The sequence below is a fragment of the Diospyros lotus genome, chromosome 6 (assembly GCF_014633365.1).
Source record: "Diospyros lotus cultivar Yz01 chromosome 6, ASM1463336v1, whole genome shotgun sequence".
Lineage (NCBI taxonomy): Eukaryota > Viridiplantae > Streptophyta > Magnoliopsida > Ericales > Ebenaceae > Diospyros > Diospyros lotus.
The window spans coordinates 33,382,504-33,397,920 of NC_068343.1; the positions used below are offsets into that span (position 1 = coordinate 33,382,504).

The following is a 15,417-nucleotide window of genomic DNA, read 5'->3' on the forward strand; positions in this document are numbered from 1 at the left end:
ATATGAAATGAAAAAAGAAAATGATAATTTAAAAAAAAAAAAAAATGCAAAAAAAAATGTAAAAAAAAAAATATATAAGGGCCATTTGTAAATATAAATTTTAATATAAAAATTATATGTTGAAATTTAATATATGATTTTTATATTATATAATATAGAAAAACTTTTTTCGTCTCTAACCTCTGGAAATGCATTTTTAAATTAAAAATGATTTTTATGATACTTTCTTAATATTAATAAATAACTTTAAAATATTTTTTAAATTATAAAAATGACTAAAAAAATATATTTTAATATTTCTCTACATTTTGATATAATTTTTTTTTATAAGCGCATAAAACACACCCCTAGCGGTTTACGTGCATGATAGATGATCGCTCAATCAATTCTTTGTACTTTGGAGGATAGAGAAAGAAAAACCGCAGTGATTCGGCAACTGCTTGCTTCTAGACGTTTCGTTGCCCGCCTGGGGGAAGAACACGTTGCAGAAGTACCTAGCCATTAATAAATTAGTTGGTTGCTTCACCTCGATCTTCCGATGATTGACGAACACAATCTAATTGGATGTTTGGAATGCTGATGACGACGACGATGATGAGAGCTTGCATAAGAAGCGCCAAATCTGCGCGAAGCCTCGGAATTGGAAATTCAGGATTAGGGTTTAGTGGGGTAAGGAGATGGATTTCGATTGGTGAAGATGAAGTACCACCACCGAGTAGAGGAAAGAGGTTTGCGGCTCTGTGGGGTAACGGGGATTACGGAAGACTGGGGCTTGGGGGCTTGGAGTCTCAGTGGCGCCCTGCTTTCTGCTCGGCTTTCGGTTCCCAGAGCCTCCGCAGTATTGCTTGTGGCGGTGCTCATACCCTCTTTCTCACAGGTGTTTGATCCACATTCTTCTTTCTTCGATCACATTTATTCACTTGTAGCTGAATGAATCTTTTCAATGTTTTTCTTGTTTATTTATTTTTCACACAGTGATTAAATGCATATGTTAATTGAGTTTCAGAATTGTAAATTTCTGAGTTGAATTTTTCCCTCGTATTGCTTCAGCCTTTTGATGAATTATGGTAATTTGATTTTCCTTTCTTGACAAATTCTAGTTCCAAACAAGCATATACATACCTGTTGATTGGTAAGTGGCTTATAGGGATCAAATGGTAAATGCTTGATCCGGGACAGTTTTGCTAGCACTACTGATTTGGGTGTTTTTAGTTATTTTGTTATTGAATAATCAGTGATTTGTCTCTCCTTTGTAATTGGGAACTATGATGTTGAATCAAAGATCTACGTCATTTGGGAGTGGCCATGCTTTTTTATGTTTTTGAAGATAAGTATGTTGTAAATGTATTTTGTATTCAACAAATTATGCATGTGCTTGGGAAGAATGTGGAGCAGTCTAATTGTGACAAAAAGTGTGACATGGCTTCCTGCAGATTGTTATGTGCTGGAAAGTAGATATATGACTCATCATGCATTTAGTACACTACACTATTTGGCCTTTGAGATGCTCAAACATTGATGGCAAAATGTAATTATTCTCAAGAATCTATTATTGGAGCTCATAAATCTAGGCATTATTACCAACTTTGAATAGGTTTTGAGCAACAATGTTCTGAGTCTTCCATCGAGAATCTAATAGCATATGACCATGAGCAATGTGTGGTTGGATAGAGTTGATAAACCAGGCCATAACTAGTGAGTTTTTAGAATTGCAATGAGTATAGGTTGGGTTGTTAGTTGCTGGTTGCTGTTTATCACTGGAGAAATATGATCTTGGTTGTTGGAAGGAGGCATCCCTGTTGGTTTCGTAACATGGGGTAGTGGTAACATGGCATCATGTTGACATTAGCATGATGTATTGTTTCTTTTCTGTCCCAAAAAAGATGAAATGGGATACAGAAGAAACATGAAAGAAAGGGACAAACACTCTTATACCAGGTTGAAAAATGAAAACTAGTGGAAAATCTGTAGAAAAGTGGTAGGAAGAAGAACGATGTGTTGAAGAGAATACTGATGCTGATCATGCTGGGTGTAAAGTCACTCGAAGAAGTACTAGTGGCTTTTGTGTCTATCTTGGTCAAAATCTTATCGTTTGGGGCTCTAAAAAGTAGTCGGTTGTTGCTCGTTCTGTAGGGGAAGCTGAGTACAGATCTGTTGCTTTGGGAGTAATGGAAATTTGATGGCTTAAGTCTTTGTTTGCTGAGTTGGGTTATCCAGTTCTACTCCAGTTCTATGGTGTGACAACTTAGCAGCAAAAAGCATGGCTGAAAACCCTGTCTTCCACTCGCGGACGAAGCATGTTGGTGTTGATGTGCATTTTGTGAGGGAAAAGGTTGAACAAGGTGACGTAGAAATTCGCTATGTTCCTATGTCTGACCAGGTGGCTGATATTTTAACCAAGAGTTTACCAAGGGATAGATTTCAGGTGTTATGCAGTAAGCTTAATCTTGCCTGGTCCCCTGTCAGTATTGGTACTCAGCGAGTAACAGCAATGACAGCATTCCACAGAACATTTTCTACTGAAGAGCAAGTGCAGGAGCATGATTTGAAGGGGAGTGTTGAAGAGAATGTTGTATTCAGATAGCATTCTCTTTATATTTGTTTCATTAATTCTAATAGGGTTGCTGTTTTAGTTTCTGTTTTATGCTTGTGGCGGTAGTCTTTCTGTCGGTTCTAAGGCTGTATAAATACAGCTTATGTATTGCATCTTCGGTTGTTGGTTGACATACTTTAATGAACCAAATTCCTACAGTATATTTCTCTTTTACTATCTCTCTCGAGTCTTGATTTCTAAGCTTCTATACCCTAGGGTTTACATTTTACACGGTGAAGAAAGAGCTGGAGGTTATTTTTGTCTGAAACTCTAATCCCCATATTTATACTATTACTTCAAATAAGGATAGAATTAGGATCAATAATAGCAAAATTACAGCTATCAATCAGCTCAAGATTATAGTTGTTGAATTGTTAACCACCATTTCATCTAAAAGCTTATAAGCTATTAGATAGAGTTTAACTTTATAAAATAGAGGTTAACTTTATCTTTTATATTATTATTATTTTTACTCTTAATAATACTCTTTCATATGTGGTCAGGCTTTACCATATAATTTTTTCAAACACGTGCAACAATTTAAATATTGGGTTAATAGTAAGGTTTGAACTCAAGAATCCAAGATATTTTCCTACCCTAATACCATGTTGAATTCTTAACCATCATCTCATCTAAAAGCTTAAGCTATTCGATAGAGGGCTAATTTTATTTTTATATTATTGTTTTTATTCTCGACAATAGCTATCAATCAATCAAAGACAACCATCAATCAGCTTAAGATTGTAGTTATCAATTATCCCAAGTTTATGAACTATCTACAATATGACACAACCACTTGCTAACAATATAAAATATGTTTTTCATAAGTCTCAATATATCAATTTTCTACCTAAGTTCTGAATTTATTTCATATTTTAAGATGTCATATAATATCAAATAAAAAGTGATAAATAATTTATTTTCACATGATGCCATGTAGTTGGAGCTGTCAGGCCTATGTGTGGTCGCTGACAATGCATCGTGTGGAAGAAACTGAGCAAAGGAGTTACCTATGTTTTCTGAAGAGTTCTATTGTCAATGAGACACCATTAAGTCCTTCTTTTCTCTTCTTCCTCCTCCTTTGGTTCTTGCTTCAAACCACCAAAAGCCATTGATTTCTGTACACCGTCAATTTCTCTTTCCCTCTCACTCTCAATCTCTTTTCCTCACCTGATTTGTGTTGCAAGTTGATGCTTAGGAACCCTTGCTTGATGGGTATTTATAAGCATCTGGTGTAGCTGCCCCCCCCCTCCCCCAGGCTGCAACGTTGCAATCCATCCTTGGGCCAATTTTTAGATTTTTTGATGTATTTTTATAAAGTTTTGTTTTGATCATCCTTTTTTTGTCTTTTTGCTAATCGATTGTCTTTTTCTACACATGTGGATATATACTCTGTTTGTTTCATGTAGATGAGATTTTTAATTGTTCTTTATCTTATGCATTTAGCATACCGGAGGTCATATTCCTTGAACGACTAATTAATTTTGTTTATGGAAAAATAAAAGGGTCATGCTTACATGGCAGGTGTGAGGCTTAACATTCCATAATTTTCAATAAGTATTTAACAAATTTCTGAAGTTAAGAAGAAAAAGAGAAGAAAGGGCAGAAGAGAGAATTGGACTGAAGATGGATTATATTCAGTCTATCCAAACTGCAGTATCCTATGGAAAGATTTTATATTCAGTTTAATTGACCACATGCAGGTAGAAGTCTGGGTCATCATTCTTCATTAAGAAAAACAAGGCCCAAATCCCCTCACTTAGTAATTCTAGTTCTAGTTAAGAGTTGAAGAGCCTCTGAAAGGAAGAGGCATAATGTTGGAAGAATCGCATGACTGATGTATAATTGTGAAGGGAAGAATCATACCACCAGCTAGATCTATTGGGCTATGCAGAAAGATGTGATACACTTTAAGTAAGATGTTTACAACCCTTGCAAATCGACATGCTTTTCCATATCATCCTCATTCTTTCATTATACTTGACGTAACTTCAAAAGAATCTTCCAAATATTTGGGAGATGCATTAAACCTGATATTTGATTTATGGTAAGACTTCAGAAATGCATTCAATATATAATCTACAAATACCAGTGGGGGATTGATCAAGCAAAGAGAGAAAACATGGTTTTAGGAGAAAGATCCTTTATTTTCCAATATTTGAGGGGTTGGAGTTCCTCAGTCCATATGGCTTATTTGCAAAAACATAAAACACATATTTACTTGAAGCACATGGTCTTTAGTGATAGCATTAATTGATATAGTTACTTGTCTATTCACTTGTCTGGTTTGTTATTGCAAATATTCCTATCTACTTAAACAGATCAATCAGCACCCAGCATGTGGGGGGTTAAATTGGTTCTGTTTGTTATAAACACATGCACATCCTAGGAGGGAATGGTTGACAGTGGTTGTATAGTTTTTGTAGCACCTGTTTCATTCCTAATTATGCTTTTTCCAACTAAACTTCTTACAATACTACTGGGGGCATTCCATGGCTTGATCCCATGTATTTTTTTTTTGGCTGATATCCTTGTATATTAATTCTAACCTGAAGGGTTTTTTTAAATGAAAGATCCAGGATATATATTTCACAATGATTTTGCACATCTTCCATGGAACGACCTGTATATTGCTTTTATTAGTTTCTATAACTGTGCTAGATTTTGACTCAGGTCTCGATCCCTTGAGTTTCTTCCAATTGTGATGAATTTCTATGAAATTTAGCTGCACCTCATGGTAGATGCTTATAAAATGGTCTTCCTTATGTTTATTTTTTTTTCCACAGAATGTGGCAGTGTCTATGCCACTGGTCTCAATGATTTTGGACAGCTAGGCATATCGGATCATAAAAGTTACACAGCTGTATGCCATCTTGACCTTACTTTCGCATTCTCTTAACTGTGGTATTGATTGTTTTCGACAGTAATCAAATGCTGTGTGTGTGGACTGGTAGGCTTTGGCAAAGAATCATCACTGATGTTTCTTTTCTTTTTATCCAACATTGTGTACTCTGAAGAAATTTGCTGAATTCTTATTCAATCAGCACATATTTACAGATGTATATAAGGTGAATCTTATCACCTTCATAAGGAAACATTCAATCTAACTTCTAAGGAAACTATCAATCTATTTTCATAAGGAAACATTCAATCTAACTTCTAAGGAAACTATCAATCTATCCTCTAAGGAAACTAACTATTACATAATCATAAAGAATTAGGAAACATAAACAATTAAGAAACTAATTGACTGTACATTTTATATTTGCATTAGGAAACATAATCTTCTGCATTCCTTGGTGAGTTAATTAGCCAATCAGCTGAGTAAGCCTTATATTTCCCTTTATTCCAACACTCCCCCTCAAGTGTGTGAGTGAATATCCTCCATTGCTAGCTTGCCAGTAATCTCTTGAAATTTAGAAGTGGATAATCCTTTGGTTAGAACATCAGCTAATTGGTTTTTTGATGTTACATGAGGGATAGTAATGAGTCTATTGTCAATTTTTTCTTTGATGAAATGTCTGTCCGCTTCTACATGCTTCATTCAATGATATTGTACTGGATTTTGTTCTATACTGATAGCTGATTTGTTATCACAGTATAGATTCATCGATCGACTATCAATCCTCAAATCCTTTAGAATTATTTTGATCCATAAAAGCTCAAACACCTAGAGCCATAGCATGACATTCTGCTTTTGCACTTGACCTGGCTACCACATTTTACTTTTTGCTTCTCCAAGTAACCAAATTACCTCCTATGAAAGTGTTGTAACCTGTAGTTGACCTCCTGTCTATGAGAGATCCTATAGAGTCAGCATCAGTGTATCCCTCTACCATTAGATTACTTTCTTTTTTGAACAAAAGTCCTTTTCCTTGAGTAGCCTTTAAGTACTTGAGAATTCTCTGAACTGCTTGTAAATGCTCCTCCTTAGGATCATGCATGAACCGACTAAGTACTCCCACAACATAAGCAATATCAGGTCTAGTGTGTGGGAGATAAATCAATCTTCCTACTAACCTCTGGTAGTGCCCTTTATCAATGATTATTCCCTCCTTGCTGTCCGGGCTCATTTTATGATTCGGATCAATAGGTGTGGCCGCTGGTTTGCATCCAAGGGTACTTGTTTCCTTAAGAAAGTTAAGAATGTACTTTTGTTGGCATATAAATAATCCTTGTCTTGAATATGCTACTTCAATTTTAAGGAAGTATTTCAGTTTCCCTAGCTCTTTCATTTCAAATTCTTGAGCCAATTGTGTTTTCAAGCTCAATTTTTCTTCTTTATCACTCCTAGTAACTATAATATCATCAACATAGACTAATAGGACTATAATCTTGTCCTTACCTGAGTGTTTCACAAATAAAGTGTGGTCACCATTGTCACACCCTTAGAGATGAGCTAGGGAATGAAAGGAAAATCGGGAATACTAAGAGAAGAATTTGGGTGATAGATCAATTGGGAGGGAGAGAACAAGAAGGAGTATTCGAAGAGAGGGAGAGAAAGAACATAAGGGAGAAATCAGAGAACGTTCATCAATTCATGCCAGCCTTCTCCATACAACTGAGGCTTAATATATAGCCTCACAATCAGCAACTGCCTAGCTACAAGACAATAAAGGAAAAGACAAAATGTAACCACCTAAGCTATAGGACAAAAAGGGAAAAAGACAAAAGGGAAAAATATCCTAACAACCTCTAGCTATATGACAAAGAATCCTAACAGAAATGGAAATTAAAAACAGAAAACCAAAATTACAAAAAACCAAAAATACCCTTGGAATGTGACAAATTTCCCCCCCTTGAAATGTTTATTGTCCCCAAGAAACTTAATCCGTCGATCCTATTTGTAATCCTAGTCTTCCGCCTCACACAATCAATCTCTCAATTCGCAAGAATAGTAGGAAACACTCCACACACGAAAGAAAAATCACATAATATAGAAAAGAATAAAAACAGAACAAACACACATAGGAAGCTGGGATTTTATCCTGGTTCAGTTCTCTAAATGAAGAATTTACGTCCAGACTGCCTTTGGCCTTTCTTCCACTATCTTGAAAACACAGTAGATGATTACATGCACTGCTCACAGTTCTCTCACAGCCCTATACACGCAGGCTATACATAATTTTGAGATTATAAAGCCAGACTACTTTTCTCTCACACGCAGCACATACTCAATCTCTTCTCGCTCAAGATAGAAAAATCAATGTCTCAAATGAGTCCCCCCTTTCCCAACCCCCTATTTATAATACATAAGGAGCAGACATTACAAGGTAACAAACCCTTGAAATACTGAATATATCCCTGACCAATATCCTCCCAAGCCTTTTAACTAATCTAAGACAAATGATTTAACAAATTCTCCACCTATTTGAGTTAGATTAGGCTTCCTTAGGACTACTACCTGCACCCTCCCATACTGCCATGCTCTTCTTTACTCAACATCTTGAATTACCTGCGGTATCTTCATGCAATGCTTTAGTTTTGTGATAGGCATAACTTTTGTAAACATGTCAACTGCATTCTCTTTACCTGAAACTTTGGTTAGTATATGTTGAGAGAGAGTTTAGATAGAATAGAAATCCTCTCTTGTTTATTCCATGCGTATGAAACCCTATATATACAAGGAGTATGCTAATAAATCTCCTAAAAACTAGGAATGGATAACAACCTAATAAGTAGGAACAATAATCTTCTATAATTTACAGATTTATACAAAACATTAAAACTTAAACTTGATTTATCCTCTTAGGCTTCATGCTTCCTTATCTTCTTATCATTAACCGCCACTCCTTATCTTCTAGCTGATAAATTCCTTTATCTGTAACACTCCCCCTCAAGATTGAGAATGGATATCATCCATTCCAAGCTTGCTAGTCAACTTTTGATACACAGCTATAGGCAACCCTTTAGTGAGAATATCTGCAAGTTGTTCACAAGGTGATATATATGGAGTACATATTAGACCACTATCCAATTTTTCTTTAATGAAGTGTCGGTCCACCTCAACATGCTTGGTTCTATTATGTTGTACAGGATTGTGAGCAATACTGATTGTTGATTTGTTGTCACAATATAGTCTTATAGGTTCCACCAAAGTGATCTTCAAATCATCTAACAAAATTTTCAACCAAAGTAATTCACATACTCCCAACGCCATGGATCTGAACTCTGCCTCTGCACTTGACCGGGCCACCACACTTTGTTTTTTGCTTCTCCAAGTTACAAGATTACCCCCTAGAACGGTACAATAGCCAGATGTAGATCTCCTATCCACCACTGGCCCTATATAATTTGCATTAGTATAGGTTTCGAGTATCATACTCCGTCCTCTTTTGAACATAATGCCTTTCCCTGGTGTCCCTTTCAAGTAATGGAGTATTCTAAAAACTGCTCTAAGGTGAGTTTCTTTTGAACTATGCATGAATTGTGTTGGGTTTTTGCATAGAAGATTAGCTCTAGAAGTTGAAGAGAAGAACCTGTTTTAGAATGAAGATATTTTTTCTGACTGTTTTTTATTCTAAGTTAGATTAGATAACTTAGTTATTTTATTATGAGGGGTATGTTGGTCTTTTGTAGAGGCTAAGTTTTTTAAACCCTTGTAATTGCCGCCTCCCTATAGTTTATAAATAGGAGGCGAGTGCTAGCAGCCAGATATAACATTCTCATTCATTCTGATTGTTCTCAAGATGCAAGTGATGCTGTCAAGATAGCAAGAGAGAGGGGGAAAGGCTTTGAGATAAAATTAGTCTTTGTATTCTCTTGAGAGTGCAGCGAACTTGTGTGAGGGAGAGTAAGAGAGGTTCTTGTATCTTGTTTAAACTGGTTTCTAGTGGATTTATTCTCGGAGAGAAGGTTGGATGTAGGATTGCTTCAAAGCAGTCCGAACCAGGATAATTCTTTGCCTCTTTGATGGTTTGATTGTTCTAATTCCTTCATTTACTTTCTGCTTTACAATTGCTGTTCATATATTTTGTTAGTATCTTGATTTTCGAGTGAGGAGTGTTGAGAGATTGGCAAATCTAAGTCTTGAATAAGTTTCTAAGAGCTCCTAATCCTAACAAATTGACTGACCACCCCTACTGCATATGCAATATCTGGCCGAGTGTTAGCTAGATAAATTAGTTTCCCTACTAGCCTTTGGTAGGATTCTTTCTCCACCTCTTTATCTTCTGGAACCTCCCCCAATTTGTGGTTGAATTCAATCGGGGTAGTAGCAACCTCACAACCTAGCAGCCCGGTTTCTGTTAGCAAGTCCACAATATACTTTTGTTGAGAAATAAAGATGCCCTCTTTTGAGTGTGCAACTTCTATGCCCAAGAAGTATTTCAACCTCTCAAAGTCTTTAATTTCAAACTCTTTAATTAAGCATTTCTTTAATCTAGTCATACCTTCTTCATTATTTCCGGTCACAACAATATCAACCACATATACTAATAGGACTGTTACTCCCCCAATGGCTGAGTGATGGATGAAGAGGGTATGGTCTCTTTGACTTTGTTTATACCCTAAGGTAAGCATCACATGGGTAAACCGGCCAAACCAGGCCCTAGGAGATTGTTTAAGGCCATATAATGCTTTTTTCAGTCTGCACACTACCTGCCCACGAGTATCTGTACTATTATAGCCTGGTGGTAAGTCCATGTAAACTTCCTCCTGTAGGTCTCCATGCAAGAAGGCATTTTTTACATCATATTGCATTAATGGCCAGCCTAGGTTAGTAGCAAGAGATAGGAGAACTCTCACTGTATTTAACTTTGCAACTGGGGCAAAGGTGTCTAGATAGTCGATGCCATACACTTGGGTGTATCCCTTGGCTACTAGCCTTGCCTTATACTGGTCTAGGGTCCCATCAGATTTGTATTTGATTGTATACACCCACTTGCATCCTACCGGTTGTTTTCCTTTAGGTAATTGAACTAGCTCCCAAGTGTTGTTTTTCTCAAGGGCTGCCATCTCGACTTCCATGGCATTTCTCCAATTCTCATCCCTTATTGCTTCGGAAAAATGGTGAGGAATTGGAATGGTGTGTAGGCTGGTTAGGAATGTTTTGTGTTGGGTAGACAATTTGGAGTAGGATAGGACTAGGTGTAAAGGATGTTGAGTGTAGGTCCTGGTGCCTTTTCTGAGGGCTATAGGCCATTCCAGGTCACTGGGGGAAAAGGTAGGGTCACTTTGAGGTGTAAGATGTTCAGTTATAGATGCAGTGGAGTCAATAGAAGTGATAGAATTGCTACTTGCTGGTGTCACAAGAGAATTGCTGGTGTCAGTGCTGGTAACAGGTGTAGGGGAGGAATTAGATTCTTGGATCTGCACTGGGCTAGCAGCCAGCTTTTGCCGCCTTAAGTAAACCTGCAGGGGAGGAATACTTGGTGAGGTTTCCTCTAGAGCCTTGTCTGGTGCATCCTCTGTAGTAACCGGACCTGGTAAGGAGGTAGTTTGAGATGAAGGATCTAAATTAGGTAGAGATATGACTGGATTTCCCTCGCCAGCTTTTTTACTGTCATGAGAGTGATCAAAATAGGGAGAATTTTCCACAAAAGTAACATCATCCGAGACAAAAAATCTTTTGGAAGGAGGGTGGTAACACTTATAGCCCTTTTGGCTGGAGGAATAACCAATGAAAATACATTTCAGAGCGCGGGGATCTAATTTGCCTCTATTAGGGTTGTGAACATGCACAAAGGATACATACTCAAATATTTTTGGTTTCCAACAGTTAGATATATGTAAATTAGGAAAATAGTTGCTTAAAAGTTGAAGAGTAGGATCCAAGAGTTTTGAGATGGCAGTCTATTAATAAGGGTAGTGGCTGTTAGAACAGCCTCTCCACAATAATTTTTTGGAACATTATGGTGAAAAAGTAGTGCCATAGTCACAGCCAATAGATGCCCATTTTTTCGCTCAGTCACCCCATTTTGTTAGGGTGTATATGGACAAGATGATTCATGAATAATTCATTTTTGTTGAAAAAAATTGTGCGAGGGATTGATTGAAAAAATCTTTGGCATTATCAGTCCTTAGCCTCTTAATTGGCACTCCAAATTGAGTACTAATCATGTTATAGAAGTTAGGAAAAATAGTGCTCACTTCATATTTGTTTTTCATAAGAAACAACCACATTACCCTAGTGCAATCATCCACAAATATTATGAACCACTATGCCCCAAAAAGATTGGGAATAGTTGCAGGGCCCCAAACATCACTATGGATAAGAGAAATGGACTAGAGGTTCGTTTATTGGATGAAGGGTAAGACACCCTTTAATGTTTAGCAAATTCACAAATAGGACAATGAAAGTCTTGAATATCACAACTCCTAAACAAAGCTGGAAACATAACTCTAAGAGTAAAAAACGAAGGGTGACCAAGACGATGGTGATGTAACCAGATCTGGTCCTTATTAGATTGCACTAAACAAGACACAAGATTCACCTTGTCCTTGTTTTCCTCCCCATTTGATCCATCAAAGTAGTATAGGTCAGCCTTAGCTTTAGCAAACCCAATCCTCTTTTTCAACCCTTGTCCCTAAATTTCACAGCAAGTAGAAGAAAAATTAACACTGCAATTGTTGTCTAGGGTAAGCTTTTGAATGGAGATGAGGTTGGTGAAGAGTTTAGGGACATGGAGAACATCCTTGAGAGTTAGATGGTTATTAAGGATAATATCTCCTTGGCCAGCAACAGTGGTCAAGGAGCCATCTTCCAGGGTTATCTCTTTAGAGCTTGAACAAGGGCTATAGGTAATGAAACAATGGGATAAAGGGGTCAAGAATGAGAGGACATACCTGTAAGTGCAAGAGAACATGTACCTTTTTCTTTCTTGTCTAGAGAGTCTAGAAAGTTTCTTAGCTTTTCAATTTCTGCCCCAAGCCATCTGCCTGCTCCTTATGTTCCCCTTGCTTGTGCTCTGCCTGCTAGTGACTGCTAGCCATATAGGCTTGATTTTGGACCCCCAAGTTGTCCTCCTTTAGATGGTTTTCCATGTAACTTCCATCATCTCTCTATGGTATGTGTAACGACCCGTTAGTGGGTCTAGAAGTTTATTAATATTTTAATTGTGAAAATTTGGAGATTTGTTCTATTAAATTTAATGTTGGGAAATATTCTTATGTGTCAAAATTTATGTATTTAAATTCATGAATTGGGTTGCCCATTTGGGCCAAGTGTTTAAGGTCCATGAATGTGATGGGTTTAGAGAAATCCCATGGGCCTAAAATGAATTGGGCAATTAGTAATTTGGGCATGGGCATTATATATATATTTATATATATATGTACATATCTTTATGTGGCAAAATTTATATAAATAAATGATGTATTAAATTAATGGATTGGTCTTTGGAAACTTGGGTTGAGCCCAAGAGGAGATTTTTTATATTGCAAGTGTTGTATGGTTGTGAAGCCCATTGGGCTTAATGTTATGTTGAGGCCTTTTTGGTGGGCTAATGGAAATGGGCCATTATAATTAATTGAGCCAATGAGTTAGGCTTGGGCCCATGTAAGTGTATGAGTGGATTTTTGAATTGGGCTTAGGCCCGTGTGTAAAATATGAGAGATGAAATTTAATAAATGAAATTATATATATATATTTGTATTTTGTGGATTAAAAGAAAAGAAGAAAAGAATTGTAAAATGCAAAGTGACCAAATGATTTTTGCTTTATTGAAAAAGGTGAGGGCAATTAGGGAATTTCATAATGAGGTTGAATAAAGAAAAAGAGAAAGAAATAAGGAAAATGAGAAATTCCTAAAATGGGCATTTGATATTTTGAATTGTGTAAGTGTGCAAGGTGGGCAAAAGGGTAAAATCGCAAGGGGGGTGGTTGGGATGGACGTGCAGCCCATTCTCCCCCCATGCTTTCTCTTCTTTTGCTTCTTTCTCCATTCTTTTCTTCCTCTTTCTTCTTCCCTTCGGCAGAAACTTCATCTTCTTCTTCTTCTTTTCTTCTTCTTCTTCTCCATTTTGATGTCCATGGAAGCTTGAAGTGAAGTTGCAGCTGGGTGCATTCTTCTCCTTGGATTTTTCTTCATCAAAGGCAAGTTCCCCTTATATTTCTTTTTGGTTATGCAAGTTCTCTTACCTCCTTGTTTCGTTTTGGAGGCAAGCTCTCATTCTAAATGCAAGTTATTATTCCTCCTATGTTGTTTCATTGCAAGTTCATGTTGATATTCCTTGTTAATGTAAGCCTTGGGTTCTTTTTCTCTTGGGTCAAGTTGGTTTCCTTCTTGGTTCCCTTGTCTTCGAATCTTCTATTTTATTAGAAGATCTAATCATGAGTTTATATTAATCGGTGGATTATTTTCTCATTTCCTTAATTTGGTGTTTTATCATTGGTGGGTCTTTTTGAGAGTTTTCGTTAGGGTCTAGTTCACCCTAAATTCTTATAGGAATGACACTTGATTGATTAGGAATGTTAGAGAAGCAAGGTTTGGTGTATCTTGCTTGGGATGTTGAGTTTTGTGGGTTATCGTTGTTATTTTTAAGTTTCAGGCCTCTGTTGGTCGACCAAGTATTTCTATCAGTCGACCAAGTATGTGTTTTGTTCTTCAGTTGGTCGACCAAGTATTTCTATCGGTCGACCAAGTAAGAGTTTTGTTCTTTGATTGGTCGACCAAGTATTTCTATCGGTTGACCAAGTATATGTTTGCTTTCTGTTAGTTGACTAATTATTTCAATCGATCGACCAAGTGTTTTAGTCAGTCGACCAAGTAATAATTTAAGCTTCTGTTAGTCGACCAAGTGATTTCAGTCGGTCGACCAAGTGATAATTGAAGCTTCTGTTAGTCGACCAAGTGTTTTTACTCGGTCGACCAAGTCCCTATTTAGTCGACTAACTCTTCTTCATCGGTTGACTAAGTCCTCAGTCGGTTGACTAACTCTTTCATTCGGTCAACCAACAGAATGCATTAATTCTTTCGTTTTGGTCCGATTCTTTTCTAATGCTTGTAACTCTTCCCCAAAGCTCTTGTGATGTTTTAGTTGGCTTCAAAAATCATCTCGTGGATATGTAAGCGTTCCAAAAATGGGGAAGTTAATTAATGGTGGGAATTAAAAATGAAAATCATGGGTTTTTAATGGTGAATTCATGTAATCAACTTGTGGACCTCGAGAAATAGTATGAAAATGAATCCCAATAAATAATGCTAAATCACGTGGTAAAAATACCATTAGCTCATGTGAGGATATAATCTTGAAATGGCTAAGTGTGCATGATAATCATGATGGGAACATTGCTAATAATATAGCATGTTTGATATGTTTACTTGAAACTTACATGAGCATTACATGATATTATTATTTGCGCACTTATTATTTTGCGTGGCGGCTATGTATTGCGAGGTGAGAAAAGGATATCCTAAAGAGCGCCTGACGCGGGTAAGGTGGCCATAAACCTGGTAGGCGATGCTCAAGCCAAGTGAATGGCTAAATGATTTTTCTATGTATATGTATACATGCATGTGAATGAGAGGCCTTAAGGGCCGATATGCTGCATGGAAAATTATATATTCTTGAGAAGTGAAATGATGCATGAAATGCATAATGAGAATGACATGGAAATGATCATAATGATTGAGAAATGAAATGATGCATGAAATGCATAATGAGAATGGCATGGAAATGATCATAATGATTGAGAAATGAAATGATGCATGAGATTCATAATGGCAACGACATGGGAATGATAATAATGATGGGGTCTAATGGGAAATGCTACTCGTACTTGGGGAAGTCGGGTCTATTCCATTTTGGTTTATCCATGCCTTGACTCTATTGTCTTTATTTGTTGTAATATATATTTGTTGAGCCTTGTGGTTCACCTTGCT

At 36.8% G+C, this 15,417-nt stretch overlaps 1 protein-coding gene across 3 annotated transcripts in view; it reads left to right on the top strand.

Annotated features, from left to right (window-relative positions):
• The first annotated feature begins 374 nt into the window (after positions 1-374).
• The window catches only part of LOC127804757 (ultraviolet-B receptor UVR8), a 118,515-nt gene continuing 103,472 nt past the window's right edge, over positions 375-15,417 (top strand). For all 3 annotated transcript variants that reach the window (XR_008023722.1, XM_052341732.1, XM_052341734.1), the window contains exons 1-2: positions 375-877; positions 5,380-5,456. Coding sequence is in view for 2 of the 3 variants with exons in the window: in XM_052341732.1 (XP_052197692.1) it covers positions 565-877; positions 5,380-5,456 (390 nt within the window). In the remaining variant the exon portion in view is untranslated. The remainder of the gene's footprint in view (positions 878-5,379; positions 5,457-15,417) is intronic.